Source organism: Megascapheus bottae, chromosome 19 (genome assembly GCF_031878675.1).
Source record: "Megascapheus bottae isolate mThoBot1 chromosome 19, mThoBot2.hap1, whole genome shotgun sequence".
Lineage (NCBI taxonomy): Eukaryota > Metazoa > Chordata > Mammalia > Rodentia > Geomyidae > Megascapheus > Megascapheus bottae.
The window spans coordinates 42,715,992-42,741,537 of record NC_143527.1 but is presented as its reverse complement, the minus strand read 5'-3'; the positions used below and the strand labels follow the sequence as shown (position 1 = coordinate 42,741,537).

Genomic DNA, 25,546 nt, shown 5'->3' with positions numbered 1-25,546 from the left:
GCCAGAACTACGATTCCCACAGTTCCAAGCGTGGGGGCGAGCGGCGTGGAGGCGCGGAGGAGGCACGGGCGGCACGAGCACACTGCTCGTGAGCACGGCTAGCGGGACCTGGGGCACCGGAGCCCAGAGGGTGCCCACTCAGGTCCCGTGGGTTCGGCGCGCTCACCCTCGCTCAGCCAGGCCTGTCTGCTGGAAGAAATACTGCGGCGGCATCGGAGGAGCTGTGGTCCGGACTGTGCGCCCGGGCGCAGCGGCCGCCCCGACGTCCTCAGAGGTAGTTTGGGCCCAGTCCCGCGCGTGGGGCCGCAGGATGGGTCCAGAGGGCACCTTCAGTCAGGGCGTGTGTCCCGAAGCGGACCCAGGCGCCGAGCCCGCAACTGCGCGGCGCCAGCGGCTGTCGGGCTGCGGAGGCGTCCGTCATTTTGGCGGGGGGTCATCCCCCCAGTCCGGCCTCCCCGCCCCCTGTGGCCGAAAGAGGTCACCCCGCCCTCGCCGGCCGTGCTAGAGTCCCGGCTGGTGCTGCCTGCCTTTGCGCCTGTTTTCACCCCGCCGGGTCGTAGCTCTTGACCCTTGGCTTGCTCTCTCTTGTCTCGGAAGCCAGTAGAGGGGCCTAGACACGCCCGCCGTCGTAGTGTTCTTTTAAAATGAACGATTTCTTAATTTGGGGGCTAGCAGGCCATTTCCTATCGCTTGACTTTGGAAAGCCGCGCCTTGTATCCCCCTGGGAGTGCGTTCTCCGCGCGTCAGATTGGGGGAAAAGGGCGACCATGCGTGGTCTTGAGAAACATCTCAGGTCTCAGCACTCCTCTGGCTGGACTTTGGTATGAGCTGAGGAAAGGAGGAAATACACTTTCTTGGCCCTCGCCCCGAGATTGGAATTAAAACTACCTGTGGATTAAGGTGATTTATTGATTGCACTACATATTAATGTTGTGTCTGTCCCAGGGCCTCTCCACCTTAATGATTTATTTATTTTTTACTAAAATGGATTCCTTCAAAGTAGCTTTTCACCAGCTTGCCTTCTTACTTGTATTAAGTTCAGTTATATTAATTAACGGACTTGGCTTTGGGGAAGGCAAGCATCTCCCCATCTGGTCACTTATCACCTCTGAGCATCAGTCTTTCTAAGGTTATTACCTCCTGTAAACTTGGAACCAAGAAAGAGTTTTACTCATAACAAGGGGTAGAAATCAATTTTTCTCTCTTTTTTTAAAAAGTGCAATTAGCTAGGTTGAGAGTTTACTTCGTAGGTATGGGTCCTAAAAACTGAATGTGTTAGAACCAATTCAGGTGTTAGAACCAAGCAATTAAATGACCCATATTTGCTGCTTCCAATTATTTTGGGGGATGGTGGTATTATAATTAGGGAAAAATGAGTCTAATTTTGACTTTGAATAAAAATTATTTCTACTGCGGCTCACCTATATAGGCTAACCTCGCTTCCAGCTCCTGTGATCCTTTGGCCTTTGCCTCCTAATCTGGGATTTCAGGGATGCACTTGATTTAGAATTTTTTCTCATTCACTTAAAATCTCATTAACGACATATTTCTATAAACTCGTGATGAGTAGATGTTGTGCATGAGATACACACTCAAGTTGTACATTTTTGTAAAACTTAACTAGAAGTCATATAAAATCAGTTGAGGGTACAGGAAGGATTCTAGAAAGTACTAATGCAGGAAGTAAATGGACCAGATAAAAAATGCTTTAGAAATAATTGATAATATTTTCTCCATTGTCTTCTGTTTTTTTCTAGAAATTGAATTAATAATAGTAGCTAATACTATTAGCTGAGTATGTTCTTTGGTCCAAGCTGTGTGTTTTGCATATTTGCATTTAGTTACTATGCAATCTAGTATGGTGGTTATGATTGTTATGTTTTTACAGATGAAGATTAACTATGTTGGCTAAGGACATGCAACTGGTGAGTAGTAGAACCAGGTTTTGGGCCCAGTTTGCAGAGACACAGTTTATGTTAATAATGAAACAGCATCTGCTAGAAGTCCATACTCAGAACTGGAAATTGTCCAGCACATGGATTTTTTTCAAGATATGCTTTGGTATTTAACCCTTGGTTTATGTTAAGAGAGAAAATAGCTGGATAAAGACTTTATCTTACCAGAATATCAGCTCTTTCGGGGCACAATGCATATTTTGTTTAGTGATCTAACTCAGGTTTCTTGACAATTTTTTTTTAATGACATAGGGGATTTATTTCAAACCATTTTTAAGAAAGTGAGAATGCTTACAGGTACAATTTCAAAAGTGATATTTGTTATCAAGTTGAGGGTTGAAATTTAAAAGTTGATATTTGAAAGTGTTTTTTAATTTTGTTTTTTGTTTTGCCAGTCCTGGGGCTTGAACTCAGGGCTTGGGCATCCTTGAGCTTTCTCAAGGCTAGCACTCTACCACTTGAACCAAGCACCACCTCTGGCTTTTTCTGTGTATGTGGTACCAAGGAATTGAACCCAGGGATTCGTGCATGCTAGGCAAACACTGTACCACTAGGCCACACTCCTGGCCCTGGAAGTTTTTACAACATAAGATTGTTTTTGAAATATAGATACAGTGTTAAGTTCCGTTAAACAATGCTTAGCTGTTCATGGAAATTTTTTCTCCCAAGTAGTCTTGGAAGAACTGTTTCTCTTGTTAACATAATGTCCATACTGGATATGTACATCTTTGTGAAGCAGATCAAATATTCCTATTAAGCGGTGGCATTCCCTATAGTAACATTTGGTTTATAAATCTGTAAGTTCACTGTGTGTGGTGATCAACTTAACTGGCTATAGTACTATATATCTATATTTCTTACTAGTTTGTATTGCTAGGGATTCCTTACTGTTCCAGATTTTGTGCTGAGTGGTTCTAAAGATTCTTAAGATAAGGGGCTCCCAAGTTTTTCCCTATCTTGTTTGCCCTTTGGCTCAGTTCTGTAACCTCCATTTGACAAGATTAACCCTGTTTTCCCTAAAGATCTCCTTCAGTAGTTGCTTTGCAAGGCCCTGCTGGTTTTCCTCATGGCTTAACCAACCCTCCTTTGCTTTTAGACTTATACCTAGAATGAGGGTATCCCTAAAGAATAGGCTACAAAGTGAGATGCATAAGGCAGTGTACTGTGTTCCTAAAAGCATTGCATAATGGATTCTATTTGTGCAGAGAGAGATCTGGGGGATAAGTGTGGAAATGGATATTAAGGGGATGGCATGCTATGGATGTATAGTTCAGTGATAGACTGTTTGCCTAAGATCCCCAGCACTGCAGATTGAGGGGAAAGCATGGATAGTTGAAGGCACTTGAAATTAGATCAGGCTGAATTTATTGATGTGGACCCACTAAGCAGAGCCTTTGGACTCAGTGTTGTAATTGTAGGGGTTAGACTGATTGGTTAGTTGGCTGAAATTTGTACCTTAAAGTAACCTACTGTACATGAAGTTCAAATGCCAAGCCTGCCTTAGTATACTGTATAGGAAGGTATGCAGAGGTTTAGGAAAATTGGAGTGTTTAAGTAACTTTGTCTTGTATGGTCTGTTTGTTTATTATGGGAGAGGCCAAGGAACATATTTTTCATCATGACTGTGAGAATCAAATTTGTTAGGGGAGTCCTGGCATCCTTAAAGGGTTTCTAGATTGCTTCTGTGTAGAACATAAAATGCACTGGGAGCTGCTGCCAGTGAACTGGGAATCCTTAAATGCAGTGGAGACAATTAGATCCTGGGTGGCAGGGGTCTTGCTATGACATCTGATCACCTCACATGCATACCATAACAGAGTCCACTCACAGCATTCAAAGACTGTGAATGGTACCTGGTGAAACATGGGATTCCTAGAAGAGAAAAAGATGGATATGCATTCAATACTGAACTGATTCATTTAGCGGATGAGTTCTAATTTAGGTAGACAGAAGTCTAATTTGAATTCCCCCCCCCCAAAAAATTATCATGTTTCTTAGTCCATTTCCAAGTGTAATATTTTGCATATTCAGAACACCTAGATGTTAAAGAACCCCAATGCTTCAAGTTTATACTGTTAATTTTTCTCCCAACATAACCTAAAGGGACCTATGTATTTTTTACCATATACTGTGCATTGGAGGGAGGGAGGGAGGGAGGGAGGGAGGGAGGGAGAGAGAGAGAGAGAGAGAGAGAGAGAGAGAGAGAGAGAGAGAGAGAGAGAGAGAGAGAGAGAGAGAGAGAGAATATTAGACTTCAGAAATTTCTGAATACCAACTCTGAACCAAGAATAATTGCAGGTACTTGGATTGTCACTATGATCAACCATTCAGAGTATGGACTTAGAGAGTTTTAGCTTAGGTCCACTTTGTGTAAGCTATTGGGTCCTTGTTATTGGTCCCTAGTTATTTCCCTAGTTCCCTGATACATAGTGTAGAACATAGTCAAGAACTGTTAGAAGTTCCACACTGTCTTCCTAATTTATGGAGTGAAGTCTATTTTGGTGGGAAAGTCCAAGGAGAATCCACTTGAACTACCTCTAGTAAACTAAAAACATTTCTATACTTCCAGATTGTAGAAATTAATGTGCTTTCAGGGTATCTTTTGACCTTTGCACAAAGCAAATTAAGTTTAGAAAATAATAGTGGATTATCATAAGCTTAATGGTGGTAACTAATTTGGACTGCTATTCCAGATGTCATTTCATTGCTTGAGCACACTGATTTATTCCCTAGTAGTCTGAATAACCAATTACTCTTTCTTAATACTATTAAAGACCACCAAAAAACAATTTACTTTCATCTGGCATAACAATAATACATTTTCACTGTCCTACTTGAAGTTTTTATCAACTCTTCAGTTCTATGACCTAAGGACTTAATTTGTTGCCCCCTTAAATTTATATATTGAAATTGGATTCCCCCGTGTCTCAAAATATAACCTTACAGGAGGAAAAGGTTGGTGCAGATAAAGATTAGTTAAGGTGGGCAGTAGTGGAGTGAGGTGGATCTTCATGCAGTGTAACAGATGTCCTGATGAAAGGAAGTTTGGACACAGACTGTCACGTGAAAATGAAAGCAGAAATTGGGATGTTGCTTACACAAGCCATGGAATTCTAAGGCCTTCCAGCAAACCATCAAAATCAAGGGAAGAGACATAGGATGGATTCTTCTTCACAGCCCTCAAAAGCACAAAACAGATTAAGTTTAGGAAATAATGATGGATTTTTAAGGTTGTATTATCAGCCTTACCAACAGCCTTCATCTTGAAATCACAGTCTTCAGAGATGGTAGCAATAAACTTGAGCTGCCTCTGTCCTTTGTTTGTGGCACTCTATTATAGCAGCCTCAGACAACTAACAGACCTTGGTTACCCTTCCCTTCCAAAGGACATTGTGCTGGCCCATTAATTACACTAATAACATTAGGCTGATTGGACCTAGCAGATGAGAAGTAGCAACTATTTCATACTTACTAGGAAAACTAGCACATCATAAAGTGGGAAATCCAACAAAGCTTTGGGGTCTACTGGTGTACAGCAGGAAGTGAAGCAAGATCTAGTGGGGCTTTTTGGGCTTGAAGATAATGAATTCCTCATTTGAGAATGCTATTCCAGCTTGTGTTGAGAGCTTCCCAAAAAGCTGCTAGTTTTGGATGGGCCCAGATAAGAGAACTCCACAAAATGTCCAGGCTGTTGTCAAGCTGCTTTGCCACTTGGACCATATGATCCAGCAGATCTCATGCTACCAGCTAGACACATCAGTAGCAGATTAAAATACTGTGTGGAGCCTTTGATAGGCACCTTTAGAAAATCATTCCAGAGGCCAGGAGTTTGGCCTAGTGGTTAAAGTGCTTTCCTAGCATGCATGAAGACCCGGGTTCGATTCCTCAGTACCACATACATAGAAAAAAGCCGGAAGTGGTGCTGAGGCTCAAGTGGTAGAGCTCTAGCCTTGAGAAAGTCCAAGGACAGTCAGTGCTCAGGCTCTGAGCTCAAGCCCAGGACTGGCAAAAAAAGAAAAGAAAAGAAAATCATTCCATAATTCTTGGGGTTTTGGAATAGTTCTGTCCTCTATGAATGAATGGTTCTCTATGTGTCCCTTTTTCCCTCTTCTCACTCTCCCTCTCATTTGTCTTCACTCTTCCTCCCACCTCCTTTTTGTTTTCCTATCTTTTAAACTGAGATTTGAACTCAGAACCTTGTGATTGCTAGCCACCACCCCAGACCTGAATGCCTTTTGAGAGGCAACTTTTGCCTTGCTGCTGGCTTAGTAGAAATTGGAAACTTGGTGAAAACATGGGACATAGGGTTATCATGAAATCTAACTAGGAAAATAGTTCATTTCAGTAGTCAAGAGCCCAAGGCATGTCTTCAAAACTTGCTTTTCTTGAGTAAAAACAGTTCATACACATCACAGTAGAAAGCTGTCAAGAAGGTCTTTTGCATGCTTTCAGGGCTCCACTTTATTTCCTGTGGGAATTAGCCATATGTGGGTGAAAGGGTAGCACAGTCTTAAGCATATGAAACAGTAGCTAAAGAATAGAAGTGAGTGAAGAGATACCACAAAGTAGGAACACTCCTGGGAGAGGAGTGGGAGGTGACTAGCTCAGAACCTTCAGGTATCAGTGACAAAATGACTTCAATGAGTACAGTTTCACTATATAAGTAAAGATTATTTTGGAGTTAGCCTTATAAATCTGTAAGCCCCCATTTGTGTTTCTACATTACCTTTGTGATTTCTTTAGACCAGATAAATTGGATGCAGCAAGTTATTTGATATCCTTGAATTTTAACTAGTAAACACCTTGAAATGCTGAAATTCTGTTGTTGGGTTTTTTTGCTTGTTTTTTTGTGGGTCATGGGTCTTGAACTTGGCCTGGGTGCTGTCCCTGAGCTCTTTAGCTCAAGGCTACCACCCTACCACTTGAGCCAAGCCCTACTTCCCATTTTCTAGAGGTTAATTGGAGATAAGAGTCTCAGGTCCTTTTGTACCTGGACTGACTTTGAACCTGGATCCTCAGATCTCAGCCTTCTAAGTAGCTAGGATTATAGGTGTGAGCCACTGTGCCCAGCGAAATGCTGAAATTCTTATAATCGCTTGAGCTCCTGAATAGAGTGCATGGTGATTGAGTCAGTTGAGAGGGAAGGAGGGAGGGAGGGAGAGAGAGAGAGAGGGGGGGGGGGGGAGGGTGAGAGAGGAGGAGGGAGAGAGAGAGGGAGGGAGGGGGAGAGAGGGGGGGAGGGAGGGAGAGGAAGAGAGAGAGGGGGAGAGAAAAAATAGTTATTGGCTTGTGATTTTGTGTTTGCCAAAAGACTGCCAGATAGTGTTAGGAGATAATATTTACTATGTGACACATCTTATAAAGCATAGCAGGCATTTGTCAATTTTAAATACAGGTTTTTAAGAGACATGTTTTAAAAGTTGAATCCAAAAATACGATGAGCTCATAGTACTTGATGACCAGATCACATTTTCCTAAATATACTTTGCACAATTAAACACCAATGTAACTAGTTAACTCACAAACAAGATTAACCTTTTCTCCAAATCCTCTAATGTGAAGATTAAATTGCATTTTACTTAGTATAAATTAAACACATAATTTCTCATTTGTACTTATTCAGTTTAACCTCTATACTCATTAAGGGCTGACAAGCTCACTATACTCTTTTATGAGACCTATAGTATTAGGACATAATCACCTCTTTAAGAGCCTCTTAATACCAGCACCTTGAAGGTTAGGATTTCCTATTAGGGACATAGAAACTTTCAGGCCACAGCACATCTGCAGTATATGGAGGCTTTTGTATATTTGAGAATGTGTCTTTGTGACTTTACCATGAATGCCAAGTTGAATGTTTAAAAATTTAATCATTATTCATACACATGTGTTTACCTTCAACTGATCAAGTCAGCACGATTGGCATTTTCATTTCCTCATTTCTTTGTGTTCTCAGTTAAGTTCCTCTCTTCCAGCTCTTCACAAAATATATGATAAGTTACTATGAACTCTAGCTATACTGTGGGCCATGGAGTACTACAATCTATTTTTTCTGTTACCTGTTATCCAATCTTACTCTTTTATCATAGCCTTCTCAAACTATTAATTACTGTAGTATGTTCAGGTAGACTTTTTTTTTAAAAGCTTTCAGTTCATGAGTAGGAACAGGGGTATTTGTCTTACTTGGTTTTATATAATGCTCTAATGTCCTAATTTATATAATGTCCTATTTTGGTGTTCCTTTTTTTTTTTTTTTATGGTGATACTGGGGTTTGAACTCAGAGTCTTGGGCTTACCAGGCAGGCACTCCACTATATGAGACATGCTTCTAGCCCTTGTTTGCTTTAGTTATTTTTCTAATAGGGTTTCGTGTTTTGACATGGAGCCAGCCTTGGATGAGATCCTTCCACCCTTACTCCTTCCATGTGGCTGGAATTACAGTTGTCCTGCCTGATCTTGAAATGAGATTATCCTGATCACCCTCTCTCGAATAATTGGGATTACAATCAGAGACCACTGTGCCCAGGCTACATTTTATTCTTTAGAGCTAAATAATACACTCTTGTCTATATATTCCACATTATCTATTCATCTGTCCATGAATACATAGGTTGTTCCCAAATCTTGGCTATTGTGAATAGTGTTTTGGAACATTGATTTCCTTTCCTTTGAATATATACCCCGAAGTGTGATTGCAGGATCATATGTAGATTTTAATTTGTGAAGGAGTATCCATTCAGTTCTCTATAATGGCTGTACCAGTTTACATTCCCACCAACCGTGTAAGAGTTACCTTTTATCCATATCCTTGCCAGCACTTGGAACTTTTTTGTTGTTGGTAGTGGGGCTTAAACTCAGGACCTGGACACTGTCCCTGAGCTATTCTGCTCAGGCTAATTAATACTCTGTCACTTTGAGCCATGGCTCTACTTCTGGTTTCCTGGTGGTTAATTGGAGAGAGGGGTCCTGCTTGGGCTTGCTTTGAACTATGATCCTTAGATCTCAGCCTCCTTAGTAGCTAGGATTACAGGGATGAGCCACTTGCATTGGGTGTATTTTTTTTTTTTTTTTTTTTTTGCCAGTCTTGGCTTGAGCTCAGGGCCTGGACTTCCTCAAGACTAGGGCTCTACCACTTGAGCCACAGCACCACTTCTGATTTTTTTCTATGTATGTGGTACTGAGGAATTGAACTCTGGTCTTCGTGCATGCTAGGCAAGCACTAGGCCAAACTTCTGGCCCCACGGCTATATTTTTGATAATAACTATTTTAACTGGGATGAGATGATATCATTATGGTTGTTATTTGTATTCCTTTGATGGCTGGTATCCAGCATTTTTTCATGTATTTGTTGGCCCTTTAGTCTTTTTGTTTTATTTTTGTTTTTGAGATAGGATTTTGCTCAAATTTGCTAATACTTCTACTTCAGCCCTCTGTATATTTGGGAGTACAGATATGTACCACCACACCTACCTGGCCATTTTTGTTCTTGACCCATTTGGATCCTTTGCCTATTTATTTTTATTTTTATTTTTTTATTGTCGGGGTAATAGTTACATTTGCCAGGTAGTAGGTGCATTACTTCTCAACACTGATACTTCTCATGTTTTTGTCCCCAATTTCCCTCCCCTCACCCCCTCACAATCATCTTGTTTTCCCCCTTCCCTTTCCTATTTCAAATAAACAAATAAATGTATATACAATATACCAGGTAACAAAGTCAAGATGGAGTAATGATATGAAATTAACTAAAGGGCAAAAAGAAGAGAAATAGCAAAAAGAGAGGAAAAATAACATAGTACATTAAGAACAACAATCACACAAGATAAAGCTCTTGTTTCCATATCCTAGAGATCCTTTTATTTAATCTCATCCTATATGACCTTATGTTCCTAGGTTTTGAACTATTGTAAACCTCTGCTAGAGGCCGGGAGTTTAGCCTAGTGGTAGATTGCTTGCCTAGCATGCACAAAGACTGGGGCTCGATTCCTTGGTACCACTTACATAGAAAAAAAGCCGGAAGTGGTGCTGTGGTTCAAGTGGTAGGGCTCTAGCCTTGAAAAAACCCAAGGACAGTGCTCAGGCCCTGAGTTCAAGCTAGGACTGGCAAAAAAAAAAAGAAAAAAAACAAAAAACCTCCGGTTAGGGGAGTCCTAGATATGTACTAATTTTTACAAATGAGAGAAACCATTGAGCCTATGCTCCTTTGGGTCTGGCTTACTTCACTTAGTATAATTTTTTTTCCAAGTCTTTCCATTTCCTTACTAATGGGGCGATGTCATTCTTTCTGATGGCAGCATAGAATTCCATTGTGTATAAAGTACCACATCTTCTTGATCCAGTCATCTACTGAGGGGCATCTGGGTTGGTTCTATATCTTTACTATGGTAAATAGTGCTGCAGTGAACATCATTGTGCAGCGGCTTTAGTATGTCCTTGTTTCTGGACAATTGGGTAAATGCCAAATAGTGGAATTGCTGGGTCATAGGGGAGCTCTATGTTTAGTCTTTTGAGGAATTGCCATACTGCTTTCCAGAGTGGTTTCCTTTGCCTATTTATTTGGGCAACTTTCAGATTCTGTGTGTCTTTATTGCTGAAGTGAGTGGATCTTATCTTTTTTTAAACTGTCTAGTCAGTATGTTTTAATTGTGGTCCTGAGTACATTCACATTTAAATATATAATTGAAGAAAGACATTATTTTCTCATTGTATTTTATTTGTTTTGCATATTCTTTTATTCCTTTGTTGTTCTTTGTGGTTTAATGATTTGATGAGTTTCTCTTTTTATATCTCTTGTGCATCTTTTTCTAGTACGATTTTACACTTTCATGTATTTTTTATGTTGGTAGCTTACTTTGTTTTAGGTGTTAGACTATGTTAAGTATTTTTTGTAAGGCCAATCTTGTGGTAATCCTTAGTTTCTGCTTGTTTTGGAGTGTCTTTATTTCTTCTTTATTTGTGAAAGATAGCCCAGATAGTCTGCTTCATTTGACTCAGGGCACTCTCTCAAGCCTCTTCAGCTATAATTTCGTAATTTTTTTTTTTTTTGCTTGAACTCAGGGCCTAAACACTGTCCTTGGTCTCTCTCAAGGCTAGAGCTCTGCCACTTGAGCCCCAGCACCACTTCTGGCTTTTTTCTATGTATGTGGTACCGAGGAATCTAACCTGGGTCTTCGTGAATGCTAGGCAAACACTCTACCACTAGACCAAACTCCCTGCCCATAACTAAGATTTTTAAGAAACAAATATAATCCTTACTTATGTAAATGCAATGCCCTTGTTCATTATCTTTTCAATAAAGGTATTTTTTTTTTGCAAGTCCTGGGGCTTGAACTCAGGGCCAGGGTACTGTCCTTGGGCTTTCTCAAGGCTAGAGCTCTACCACTTGAGCCACAGCACCATTTCCAGCTTTTCTATATATGTGGTATCAAGGAATCAAACCCGGGTCTTTGTGCATGCTAGGCAAGCACTCTATATACCACTAGGCCAGAGTCCTGGTCATAAGATTTTTTTTTTATTTTTTATTTTTTTTATTGTAATTAGTAAAAGGGTTACATGATATTTGCCAGATAGAAGGTGCATTAATTCACATACATTGATACCCTTTCACATATCTTGGTACCCATTTCCCTCCCCCCCACACCCCCCACCCGTCTTGGTTTTCCCCCCTTCCCTATCAAATTTCAAATATCCAAATACAAATAAATTCAATATATCAGATAACAAAGTGAGATACTCTACCAATATGAGATAACCAAGGGACAGCAAAGGAGATGAGAGACAACATAGTGCATTAAGGACAACAATCATTCATTATATGGCTTTTGTTTCACTATCCTGGAGGTCCTTTCAATTAGCTTCACATTATATGGCCTTATGTATCAAGATTTTGCTCTATTGCAGATCTCTGCTAGTAGAGCCCAAGGTTTTTTTTTTAAAGAATGATCATAAATAAAAAAAAATACAAAGGGGCCGGGAGTTTGGCCTAGTGGTTAAAGTGCTTGCCTTGCATGCATGAAGACCCGGGTTTGATTCCTTGGTACCACATACATAGAAAAAAGCCGGAAGTGGTGCTGAGGCTCAAGTGGTAAGAGCTCTAGCCTTGAGAAAGTCCAAGGACAGTGCTCAGGCCCTGAGCTCAAGCCCAGGACTGGCAAAAAAAAAAAAGATTCTGATCTTACATTATCAACACAGAACATTATAGCATAACCTAGGAACTTTGATCCTCTGAAAAGAGATTTTAATAGTAAGTATTTGTGTAAATATTTTGCAAGATGTCATTGATGTATTTTTTTATCATTGTTTGTGCCAATCTGGGACTTGACCTCCAGGGCTGGGTGCTGTCCCTGAGCTTTTTTCTCAAGGCTAGAGTTCTATTTTTAGCTTTTTGGCTGAGATGAGACTCTCAAACTTTCATGCCTAGGCTGGTCATCTATTTTTGTGGCTTGTTTGTTTGGTTGGTTTTTTTCATTCTGTGTTCATTCAATGTTCCACTTAACATTCTTTGTTTTTTTAATTTTTAATAATTTTTATTTCAGTGTATGGAGGGGTTACAGTTGTATTCACCGGATAGAAGGTGTATTACTTCTCACACATTGATATCCCTTCTTATGTTTTCGTCATTTCTCTCTCCCACCCTTTTCCCTCATTTTTCCCCTCCTATTTCAAATAATCAAGTAAAAATCTATATAATATACCAAGTAACAAAGTGTGATACTGTAACAATATGAGATTAACCAAAGGGCAACATAAGAGAAGAGAGAAAACCATAATGTATAAAGAATAACAGTCACTTATAATTAAGCTCTTGTTTCCATGTCCTGGAGGTCCATTAGTTTGGCCTCATTCTATATGGCCAATGTATCTGGGGTTTGAGCTCTCTGCTAGGAGAGTTCTAGATGTGTACTAATTGTTACAGATGAGGGAAACCATTCAGCCTGTGTTCCTTTGGGTCTGGCTTATTTCACTTAATATGATTTTTTTCCAAGTCTTTCCATTTCCTTACAAATGTGCAATGTTGTTCTTCCTGATGGCAGCATAGAATTCCATTGTATATAAATACCACATCTTGTTGATCCAGTCATGGTCATCTGGGTTAATTCCATATCTTTGCTGTGGTAAATTCCACTTAACATTTTAACGTGGTTCTGAAAATCAATGAATTTATTGACATTCCATAGGAATTCACTAGGGGGCATGATTTGACCTTCAAAAAATTTTTTTCAGTAATAAGCATTTAACAATATGCAGCATGTTTATGTGATTCACTTCTGGATCAAACAAAATAAGCTGTGTGATAGATTGTGTGATAGACATTACACTGAAGCTATCACAGTCAGGGAGGCTAGGGGCTCAGAAATTGCTATCAACAAATAGCACGACTTTACTTTCATCAGCAAGCCAAAATCTATCTTAAAATGGAAGTCACAATGTGATAAAGAACTTGAAAGGAGTAGATCTTGGAATATTCATAATCTCGTGAAAGAAAATTTTGGTTGCCTGTTTCATGACATTGAGAAAGCTTGTATAGCTCTTTGAAGAAAGAATTTTTAGGCCTTTTGTTTTGCTTCAGCCTGATGAATTCTGTGTTTACATTTTTGTCCTCTACTACAGTCTTTTTTACTAAGGTTTTACTAATGTCAATATTATATTTGACAAATAACGCTTTTAAGTTTTAAGAGAAGTTTTAGGTTTAAAAAAACACTCAGAGCCAGGTGCAGTGGCTCACGCCTGTAATCCTAGCTACTCAGGAGGCTGTGATCTGAGGATTGGGGTTCAAAGCCAGCCCAGGCTCTAAAGTCTGTGAGACTCTTATCACCAATTAACCACTAGAAAACCAGAAGGGGTGCTGTGGCCCAAGGTATAGGGCTATAGCGTGGAGCTGAAAAGCTCAGGGACAGTGCATAGGCCCAGAGTTCAAATACCACAACCAACCAAGTGCGCACACACACACACACACACACACACACACACACACACACATTCAATAGGGGCTAGGAGTATAGCCTAGTGGTAGAGTCCTTGCCTAGGATGTACAAAACCCTGGATTTGATTCCTTAGCATCATGTATGCAGGGGGGAAAAATGGAAGTGGCACTGTGGCTCAAGTGGCAGAGTGCTAGCTTTGAGAAAGCCCAGTCTACATAGTCATCTTACCTAACATGTTGAAAATCATTCTCTTATTCTATATTTTTGTCAGTCAGGGTCTTGTACTTAGGGCCTGGGCACAGTCTCTAAATTTTCCTGCTAAAGGCTCATACTCTACCACTTGGAGCTATAGCTCCACTTTTTTTTCTGGTGGTTAATTGAAGACAAAAGTCTTGCAGACTTTCCTGCCCCAGCTGGCTCTGAACCTTGATCCTCAGATTTCAGCCTTTGTATAGTTAGGATTACAAGTGTGAGCCATCAGTGCTCAGCAGATTCTCTTATTTTTGTATGTTTCTTTGTACTAGGATTTGAACTCAGGGCATCATGTTTGTGTGGAGCAGATGCTCTACTGCTTGAGCCATTCCTCCAGTCTTTTCTACTCAGCTTGATTGGAATTATTTCCTAATTGAAGCAGGATGTTATTTTTTTTACTTCAAGTTATGGTTCTCTGATATCTTCCTGTTGAGTTGTAGGATTATAGGCCTGAGCCACCAGCACCTGGCTTATTTCTTAAATTGTATACTAAAAAGCATTATTGTCATCTGATGCTAGTGGCTCATACCAACAATTCTAGCTACTCAGGAGTTCAAGATCCAAGGACCATGGTTCAAAACCAGCTTAATCAGGAAACTAACTGCCAAAAAGCCAGAAGAGGACTCGTTCAAGTGCTAAAGCACTAGTCTTGAACAAAAAAAAAGGCTCAGGGCCCAGGAGTTTGGCCTAGTGGTAGAATGCTTGCCAGCATGCATGAAGACTCAGGTTCAATTGCTTGGTACCACATACATAGAGAAAAAAACCAGAAATGGTGCTGTGGCTCAAGTGGTAGAGCTCTAGTCTTGAGAAAGCCCTAGGACTGGCAAAAAATTAAAAAAGCCCAGGAACAGCATCTAGGCCCTTAGTTCAAGCCTCTGCCCAGGAAAAAATAATCACATAAAAAATTGGCTGTCATGGGTTAGAGGGTGGAGTAGGTAGTGGTATTTAGGTATTAGCATATCTATGTTATATACTATAAGGTTGGATACCTGTTGATATATGTCTACTGTTTTTTGCTTTGTTTTGTTCTTGCCAATCCTGGGTCTTGAACTTAGGACCTGGGCACTATCCTTGAGGAGGGCACTAGCCTTAGCCACAGCACCACTTCTTGCTTTTTCTGTGTATGTAGTATCGAGGAATCGAACCCAGGGCTTGCTAGGCAAGCACTCTACCACTAGGCCATACTTCCAGCCCATTCCTGTCATGATTTATGGAGAAAGGCAAGATATAATACCAGGCTGACTCCTGTTATTCATTCTTCAGTTACAAGTATGATTTACAGTTTTATATAATGTAGTCTGCAGGCTTTAGAGAATAGAGGGTACTATATATGATACTCATCCTTCATAGCTGTGATAATAACAACTAAGTTAACTTGGGTGATGCTCACTCGTTTACAGAGCCCTTTGATATCAGAAGTTCCTTGTGATTCTGGACCAACCCTGTGAAATAATCCTCAATTTTACTACTGACTTGGACTTGTAATTTTATAATCATGGTATCTTGAAACTGTGTACTTTAAATTCCTCTAAATTGGGTAGCAGTGTCGTTTTTTCTGGGTTTTTTTGTTTGTTTTTTAAACTTCCTGATGGCTAATGATAATGTTTATTGTTCGTTTGTTGTTGTTGTTGCCTTTTTTGAGGTGGTAATGGGGCTTGAACTCAGGACCTGGGAGCTGTCCCTAAGCTTCTTCTGTTCAAGGCTAGCATTCTTAATTACTTGAGCCACAGTACCACTTCTGGCTTTTTCTTTTTTTTTTTTAACTTTATTTTTTTTATTGTAATTAGTAAAAGGGTTATATGATATTTGCCAGATAGAAGGTGCATTAATTCACATACATTGATACCCTTTCACATGTCTTGGTACTTCTGGCTTTTTCTGAGTAGCTAATTAGAGGTGAAATTCTCAGACTTTCCTGCCTAGGCTGACTGAGCCACCACCCTCAGATCTCAGCCTTCTGGGTAGTTAGGATTATAAGTGTGAGTTACCAGCACCTTGCTCAATTATTTTTGTTTTTAGGGGATGTACAGAGGAGTTACAGAGTAAGTCAGAGTACATTTCTTTTTGGGCAGGGTCACCCCTTCCCTTAATGATCATTTTTAAGTGACTTGGTTTAAAATGGAAATCTCTATATAATCTACCATTTTTTTTTAAATCCAGTCTGTAGAAGCTGAAGTCCATCACCACCATTCAAAATGCAGTGGAACATACCACGGACTATGTTTCGGCTGACGCACAGAACATATTGGGAACTACAGAAAGCTGGTGTTTTGGGACACTACCAGAATGTAAAGAGACCATTGCTATTGCATAGTGCCGAATCCAAAGTGTTTTGGGTGCGCTGTTCTCAAGAGCAGTGGCTGCACCTACCTACTGCCCAGTGCCTTGCAAAGGAACAGAAGCCATTGGATGCTCAGCCTCCCCCACCAAGGGTCCTTCGCCACAGTAGATGGGAGCAGGATGTTTCATCCAAGAGGGTTTTATCTTCCAGTGCCACATCCCAAGGAACTCCTGAAAAAAAGGAAGAGACTGATCCTTTACAAGACAAATCTATTAACCTTTATCAGCGATTTAAGAAAACATTTAGACAATATGGGAAAGTTTTGATTCCTGTGCATCTGGTAACTTCCGGTATTTGGTTTGGAACATTTTACTATGCAGCCATAAAGTAAGTTTTTGCTTGGTTGACTCCTTTCTGTGTTTTATGTCATTGTTAATCTTTTAAATTATACTAACAATAGGCTTAGGTTTTTTTTTTAGTGCCTTAGTGTATTGATAGGGAATAACCATTTACCGTAGGGTTTTCTTTTTTCACATTTTAATAAAACAGCTAATATTTGCTTATTGCATTCAGACATTTTGCTCAACTTTTAAATTGTCATTTAATCCTTACAGAGGCTGAATGAAGTAAGTAATCCAAGTTTTCCTATTAAGCATGAAGAAATAGCTTAGACAGGGGGAATTGAAATCACCTTACCTGGTGGGAAGTAGGTGTGTATGTACCTGGGTAGATGGGCCTGGTCTCAAAGCAGAGGCCTTTGAGGCGCTCTTTGGTGGCCGAATCTGCTCATTCGAGGCTGCTGAAAGAAGGTACCAGGTTTCAGAAATTTGCCAGTACCGTAAGTTTAGTACTTATGCGTTAGAATGTTTTTAAATGTAAATGATGCCTATTGTACTGGATGTATGATTTGGGTGGGAAATTTACAAGCTACATTTTGCCAATGTCCAGGTACTATCTTTTGTAAATGCAAAACTGAACCAGTTGCAGACCCATTTGCAGACTTTACCTTTGCAGTTCTCACTCCAATAAATGTCATGGAAAGACCCTTTGTTGTGATCAGAAGTGATCAGACAGGGTCTGGAGGCCTAGCCTGCTAGTGTTGTGGACTATAATACTTCACAATGCATCTTTCTTGTTAAATTTAGCTCCTCTTTTTTAAGGTATTTTATTGGTCATCTTAGCAGAAATAGTAGCAGTTCTGCCCAGCAGGGCTGTGCTACCTGACCTGGGGAGTGGTTTGGGTATTGTATAGCCAGTGTAGATGACTTCCCTGCCTCCATCTAATAACCACCAAACATCCCCTAGTCTACTGACTTCTTAGTGTTTGACTGTATTGGTAATTTGAAAGGCATTCATAAAATACTGTAGTTAGGTACATGGAGCTCACAGCAATGAAGTGTATCCCCCAAATGGTAGAAGAGACTGCCACCCTTGGGGAAACCTGTGTCCCAGATGTTTCTGTTTATTTCTCTCTCTCCCTCTCTCTCCCTCCCTCTCCCCTCCCCCTTCTCCCCCCCCACTCTTGCTCTCCCTCTTTCTCCCCCTTGCTCTTGCTCTTTCTCTCCTCCCTCCCTTCCTACCTCCTAAACTCCCTACCTCTCTCATCCTTTCCTCCTTTGATCTCTTGCTTTCTTGCTTTCTCTGACAGTCCTTAGGCTTGAATTTCAGGGCCTAGGTGCTGTTCCTGAGTTTTTTGCTCAAGGTAGTATTCTTCTACTTTAGTCACAACTCCAGTCCCAGCTTTTTGGAAGCTAATTGGAGAGAAGAGTTTTTCCTACCTGGGCTGTCTTCAAACCTCAGTCCTCAGATCTCAACCTCTTGAGTAGCTAGGATTATAGGAGTGAGCCACCAGCACCAGTTCTAAGAGACTGAGCTTTTGAACTTATCTTTCGTGGCATAAAATGCTTCTGTGTGCACACTTTGAAATTATGCCACTGTTGGGCCTGCTTAGTAGTTAGTTATAGAAGTCTTCAAAACTGCCCTCAGTTTTTTGACAGAATGTAAAATTGTGAACCATTTTGTATACCAATCTTATAATCATAAAGGCCCGCTCTTCAGTGCTTGGCTTTCTAGATATTAAGTGTTTTGTTTTTTTGTTTTTGTTCTTTTTGAGCCACTTAAGATTCTTAAGACTCAGTGTTGTAGAATACATAAGCAATAGTTCTTTCTTAGAGAAAGCAAAGTTTTTAGTTACCTTATGAGATTATTTGTGTTCTTTTACTTCCTTGCCACCTTTGGTAAATGTTTTGTTAATGTAAAAGCAGACCCAAAATAATCTAGTGATATTAATTGTACATCATATTTTTTAGTGTATCTGTTTCTTCTGTAGTGCTCTGTGAAATATATTTTCTTAATTTTGTTCCTCCTTTTTCTGTAAAATGTTTGTATAGGACAAAAATAGTGGTAGGACTTTCCATTTAGCTCATTTATTTATTTTTGGGCTGGTAACTAGAATTTGAATTCAGGACCTTGCACTCTTGCCTGGCTGTTTTTCTCAATACTAGGTAGTGCTCTACTACTTCAGCCACAACAACCTGCTCTTTTTCTGATTAATTGGAGATAAGAGTCTCAAAGACTACCCAGGTTGGCTTCCTGCTAGAATCCTCCAATCTCAATCTCAATATCCTAAGTAGCTAGGATTCTAAGCATGAGTCACCAGTAAGCAGGTAAGACTGATCACTTTAAAATTCATGTCCTTCATGTACTTCCTGGTTGTCAGCCTTGACAGCCTCATTCAGCTGCTTCCAGAACTGTCTTTTTTTTTTCCCCCCCTTGGTCGGTTGTTGGGCTTGAACTCTGAACCTAGACTCTGTCTCAGAGCTTAGCTAGTGCTCTACCACCTGAGCCACAGCACCACTTCCCAGAACTGTCTTTTTTAATGGTTTTAATAGATTAAGACTTCAAAAATTGAAAGTTGAAGCTCACGCCTGTAATCTTAGCTACTCAGGTGGCTGAGATCTGAGGATTGAGCCTCAAAGCCAGCTCAGGCACAAAAGAACCTATGACTTTTCTCCATTTAACCTCAAGAAAATGGGAAGTAGGGAGGCTCAAGGGTAGGGCTGTAGCCTTGAGCTGAAGAGCTCAGGGACAGCACCCAGGCCAAGTTCAAGCCCCATGACCCAGCAAAAAAAAAAAAAAAAAATTGAAAGTTGAGGGCCAGGAGTTTAGCCTGGTGGTAGAGTGCTTGCCTATCATGCACGAAGACCTGGGATCGATTCCTCGGTGACACATACATAGAAAAAGCAAGCCAGAAGTGGTGTTGCTGTGGCTCAAGGGGTACAGCACTAGCTTTGAGAAAGCCCAAGGGCAATGTTCAGACCCTGAGTTCAAGCCACAGGACTGGCAAAAAACAACAACAAAAAAATGTTGATGTTTTCTAGTTGAAGACTTAATTACAAGAAATGCTTGGAAAAGAGAGCTTATTGATGAAAGAGAACCAATGTCTTGAAAGAAGCAGAAGTCATTGGATGCTCAGCCAGGCAGAGAGAGCATCATTCCCTGTGAGATGATTTTATTGTAAAAAGAAGTTGACTGAATTGGACACCAGTTTTCTATCCAGCTAACATGATGCTAGTTATAACTCTTTGTATTTTGTCTTAACTGGGAAAAATTCTCTTTACCTTTTAGTTGCCTATTTACCATTAAAAGAAAAAAGGGAGAAATTCTTTGTAGCTGGAAGGATGAACATTTGGCATCAAATTATATTAGTTACTCTAACAACCAGCACTGTGGTCATCAAAACACTGGCCTAGACCCCTCAAAATAACCTTGTGAAGAAAGACATCCTGCTTTATTTCTAACAAGAGGTGCTAGAAGCACTTCCAGGGAGGAGAAGACTAAGATCAATAGAGCAGAAAGAAAGGTAATGGGGCAGCTTAGGAACATTTACTACAACCTTTTTATTATACACACCATATACTATTATGCAGTTAAATATCATGAAGGTGATCGTATAATTAGTTTATATAGATGAATGTTCTGGTGTTGATTTAAGAGTACATGATCGCAATATTACAAAACCCACACAGTGAAAAAGTGGGAGAGCCAAAAGCATGTGTAGTAAAGTGCTGATAATGCAGAATAAAAAAATTCAGAAGTCCCAGGTTTCTAGCTTATCTTGGAAATTCACTGTCTTTCCTCCCTTCTTTTAAGAATGTGTTGCAGTTTATAGTTTTTGTTCTTTAATGTCTTTTAAGTCTGATTATAGAATTAAATATCCTTTTTAAAACCAACAGGCACCTATACTTTGCCTAATAGCACAGTAGTAATGATAAAATACACCTTGTTTTAGCACTTGTGTGTGTGTGTCTTTGTTTCATTTGTAGCAAAGCCTTACAGACAGGTACAAAAAATAAGTCCTCCTTTGCAACCCAGAACTCATTGTTGAGTATGAGATTTTGGTATGATTCCTGTAATAGTTTGGCAATGTAGGGGTTTGTTAACTCACACATGTTAGCTCTGAGAACAATGCAGTAGTACAACATAATGTACAGGTTTTTTTTGTTTTTTTTGTTTTTTTTTTTTGTCAGTCCTGGGCTTCAGCTCAGGGCCTGAGCACTCTCCTTGGACTTTCTCAAGATTAGAGCTCTACCACTTGATCCTCAGCATCACTTCCAGCTTTTTTCTATGTATGTGGTACCGAGGAATCAAACCCGGGTCTTCATGCATGCTAGGCAAGCACTCTACCACTAGGCCAAACTCCTGGCCCAGTGTACAGTTTTAAAGGTAAAAGTTGTAGGTCTTGAAATATGAATTAGATCATCCTAAAGAATTAGTGTTTGGATGAATAAATGATGATCAAGTAAGTGATTCTGAGCCTTCTCTTAGATTACCTAAAGCTCTTAATTTTGCCTGGTGAATGCTTCTGCTTTCTAAATACACAAAGTAAAATGCCCTTGTGTAGATGGTAAGGTAAACTGTGACAGTGACACCAATTGTATGTTGTATTTCTTGGCACGTGCTAATGAAATTCAAGTTCTTGATGACTCAGTCAACTCAAACACATTTTTGTGTGTTTCCTCTTGCTTTTTTTTTGAGACAGGGCCATGTATACAGCACAAGCTAGCATCATATTCCTGACCTGCTGAGCAAACAAAATTTACTAATGCAAATTTTTGATCTGAGTGTTTTCAGATATACTATCGAAAATGCCCTTAAAAGTATATTTGTATGGGGCTAAGAGCACCAGAAATGGTGCTATGGCTCAAGTGGTCAAGTGCTAGCCTTGAGAAAACCCAAGACCAGAGCTCAGGCCCTGAGCTCAAGCCCCAGGACTGGCAAAGAGAAAGCAAGCAAGAAAGGGGGGGGGGGAGGAAGAAGAGGGAAAGAGAGGAAGGAAGGAAGGAAGGAAGGAAGGAAGGAAGGAAGGAAGGAAGGAAGGAAGGAAGGAAGGAAGGGGGAGGGAGGGAGGGAGGAAAGGAAGGAAGGAAGAAAGAGTGAGTTTATATGTAACTTTGTATTTCTTTCACAGAGGTGTGAATGTCATCCCTTTCCTAGAACTCATGGGGTTACCTGACAGCGTAGTAAACATCCTGAAGAACTCCCAAAGTGGAAACGCCTTGACAGCATATGCCATGTTTAAGGTGGGTGCACTGCAGGATACCTCCCCTCAACCTCACCAATTACTACAACTCCCCTGCTAGTACTTGATAGCTTTTTGTACCATTGTAGTTCGTATTTTATATGCTCAATGACTAAAATAAGGTTATAAGCTATTGCAGTTCAAATGAAATTATGATTTTTGAAGAAGGGCCTTTAAAAATAGATCATAGTCACTGTTAGACTTGTGTGTTAGACTTGTATATTCCCAAGATTGTAGTCATATTTATATCTCTAGTCAGGCTACAGTAGACCTGTCTGTTGAGTGCATTGTTTTTTACACTTGTGGCCTCACAGAAGCTGCGGCTGGGGTTCTAGACTCCGGGCAGGTTGTGACAAGAAGGAAAGACATAATTTGGAAGAGTCAAAGGAAACTAATTCAGGAGTAGAGCAAACCTGAGTCATGCAAAGAAATACTTGGCTCATAGCAAAGATGTGGAACCAACCCAGATGCCCCTCAGTTGATGAGTGGACCAAGATGTAGTATTTATACACAATGGAATTCTATGCTGCGGTCAGAAAGAACAACATCGCCCCATTTGTAAGGAAATGGAAAGACTTAGAAAAAATCATATTAAATGAAGTAAGCCAGACTCAAAGGAACATAATCTCAGTGGTTTCCCTCATTTGTCATAAGCAGTAGAAACCTTGGGCTCTCCTAGCAGAGATTTACAATAGAACAAAACCTAGATATATAAGGCCATACAGTATGACACTAAATGAAAGGACCTCCAGGATAGAGAAACAAAAGCCATGTAATGAGTGATTGCTTTCTTTAATGTACTATGTTATCTCTCCTCTCTTTTTCAGTCCCTTGGTTATCTCATATTGTTACAATATTTCACCTTGGTATCTGATATATTGTATATATGTGTATTTGGTTATTTGAAATGGGATAGGGAAGGGGGGGAAAACAAGATGAGAGGTGGGGGTTGGGTTAGGGGAATGGGGACCAAGACATGAGAAAGGGTATCAATGTTTGTGAAGTAATGCACCTTGTATCTGGTGAATATAATGTAATCCTTCTATTAATTACAATAAAAAATATATATGGGGAAAAAAGAGAAATACTTGGCTCTTGTTACCTTTGAAAAGTTTCTGCTGTAGTTTAGCCCTAGTTTTCCACGCATAGAAGCAAGTGCACTTGTGTTAATGTTACTGGTACCACATTCTCCCTCTGATGTCTGAGTAGCAGGCTTACTAGCTAGCAGGTGGCTGAGGCCCTCAGGGGTGTCCCCTGTGAAAATTCTGAGATTCTGGGTCATGTTGTCTGAGAACAGAACCTCATGAAATTACTTTTCAGAGGAAGGAAAAGTAGTGTTATTTCAGTAGCCTTGTCAAAGTATTTATACTAATATGTAATAAGAAAACTCAATTTTCCTTGTTCATCTCCCTGCTTGCTTACTTAAGATTGCAACACCTGCACGATACACTGTGACCTTGGGAGGAACGTCTTTTACCGTGAAGTATTTGCGCAGCCGGGGCTATATGTCTACCCCGCCACCTGTCAAGGAGTATTTGCAGGACAGGATGGAAGAGACCAAGGAACTCATCACGGAGAAAATGGAAGAAACAAAGGATAGACTTACTGAGAAATTACAAGAAACCAAAGAAAAAGTTTCTTTAAAGAAAAAAGCGTAACAGTGTGCCCTATTTAACAAGCTGTAGAAAATTCCTACACTTTAACCTTCTAGAGTCTTTGGACAAAGATACATTCTCATTATTTTGGGGGGGGGGTTAGTTGACTAAATATATCAGTACTCTATGGGTTAAAGAAATAATATAACCTTTTTAAAAGTAAGATCACCAGAAAAATTGTGGGTTTTTTTGTTTGCTTGTTTTGTTTTTGTTTTTTAAGAAGAAAGCCTACTGTAAGAATTTTACATTAGTGGTAAGCAGTGGCTAATATCGTCAATGTCAGAGTTTTTCCCCCAGGTCTACAGAATCAGATTTTCTGGCTGTAGGGTATGCAAGACTAGGCCAGCTCTTGGAATGACTGTGGCCTGAAGACAAGACAGGATACTAATACCAGATCTCTTTAAGTTATTAATGAAGATTGTGACTGTATTCAGACCTCTGGGTGGAGACAGAGTTGGACCATCCAAGTGCTTAGTACTTTCTATGACAAAGTATCTCATAGTAACCTTCAAATATAGACCTTATATGACAAAAAGTTGAATAAAAATCAACCGTATGTATGTAAATAATATGTACTGGTTATATATAAATGAAATTGAACACTTTAAAATAATTTTTACTGAAAGCTTGTCAAAATCACATTTTCTACAGCAAATATGCAGCCCTTGGTACCTTTTAAGCTTGTGGTGAGTACAGGAACACCAGATATTCTTGTAACTTGTGTTTTCTTTAGCTCATGTCTTAGGTAGATGGAATGTGAAGGTTTTATAAAGCTAATTATGATTCAAATGAGAAATCAAATATTTTTCTAACAGTGATTCAAGCCAGTGAAGGTTTTAAAGTATATGGACAGGGCCTCCCTGCCATGGAGCCAGTGCTGTCCCTGAGGACTGAGGGCCTCTGTAGCCCACCAGGGCACTTTCCTGTGTCTTTGTCTCACTGGTAATGATGATTTCAGTGTGGAGTACATCTTAAAATGATGGCTGCTGCTTTTTCTATGATACTGAAAGGTAATCTTGCTGAGTGCTCTACTTGATAATTATCTGCTTGAAATGAATCAATTGTTGTGAGATAGGTGAGTAACTATGATCATGGAATACATTCAAGGGTGTTTCTTTAGCAGCCCTTTCTTTTCTTCTAACCATTGGTTTGACATAGGAGGAAGAGGTAACCTTTGGTGGCTATTGTGTTGATTTGGCTGCTATGAGAATGGCCAAGGCTTTGCTACACAGCTGTCCTGCCTGATTCCTGGTCCTTGGCAGGACTTTCTATCAACAGCTTATTTTGGCCCTATTTAGAGATCAGTTCCAAAGGAAAAATGAGTTTTTTACACTGAATAAATCACTATAGTGAAACACTTTTTAAATGAATATGACTGGAATCTTTCCTCTCTGGGGTGGCTGAAAGCTGCATATCTGGTCTTTGCTGGGGCATTGATTCATCTCCTGATACAGAGTCCCGTGTACTGCTTCACATTGAAGACACATTTCAAATCCAAACACAGGTAACACATTTCAGCATGCTTATTCAGATACTAAGCCCTGAAATAGTAACAAATATTTTCAACTAGTTGATGCTGTCTATGTTTAAATCTGAATTCTTTCTTGAGTAAGAATTCTTTCTCTTAAACCAATTACTTTCATTACCATTGGCACGGGACATATGGTCTAATGGAGATGAATTGGAAGCTCTTAGAAGTTCCTAATATACTTCTGAGATTAAGATTTGCTTTTTCTTCTCTTTCATTCTGTCCATGTGAGTTTTGTCACCAGGTTCATAATTGGGTTGTGTTTACCCAGTTATAGAACATAAGATGCTGCTTGTGTGTACCTCAAAAACAGTAAAAAAAAAATTATCTGAAGATTGGGAGCTTGTGTTGTCGTTATTTGGTATTGGG

The 25,546-nt window shown here is 40.0% G+C and overlaps 1 protein-coding gene and 1 non-coding gene across 3 annotated transcripts; both read left to right on the top strand.

Annotated features, from left to right (window-relative positions):
- The first annotated feature begins 13 nt into the window (after positions 1–13).
- Mims1 (mitochondrial inner membrane structural 1) lies at positions 14–25,546 on the top strand. 2 transcript variants are annotated; one of them, XM_090353462.1, is made up of 4 exons: positions 14–274; positions 16,293–16,800; positions 21,884–21,995; positions 23,422–25,546. In XM_090353462.1, the coding sequence occupies exons 2-4, from the start codon at positions 16,328–16,330 to the stop codon at positions 23,650–23,652; spliced, it is 816 nt and encodes a 271-aa protein (XP_090209588.1). In that variant the 5' UTR covers positions 14–274; positions 16,293–16,327; the 3' UTR covers positions 23,653–25,546. The 2 variants fall into 2 exon arrangements, with proteins under 2 accessions (XP_090209588.1, XP_090209589.1); XM_090353463.1 differs by lacking the exon at positions 14–274 and adding an exon at positions 758–900.
- Positions 20,703–20,835, top strand: LOC150049925 (small nucleolar RNA SNORA40). The gene has a single exon (XR_016538942.1). It is a non-coding gene; the product is annotated as a small nucleolar RNA SNORA40 (small nucleolar RNA).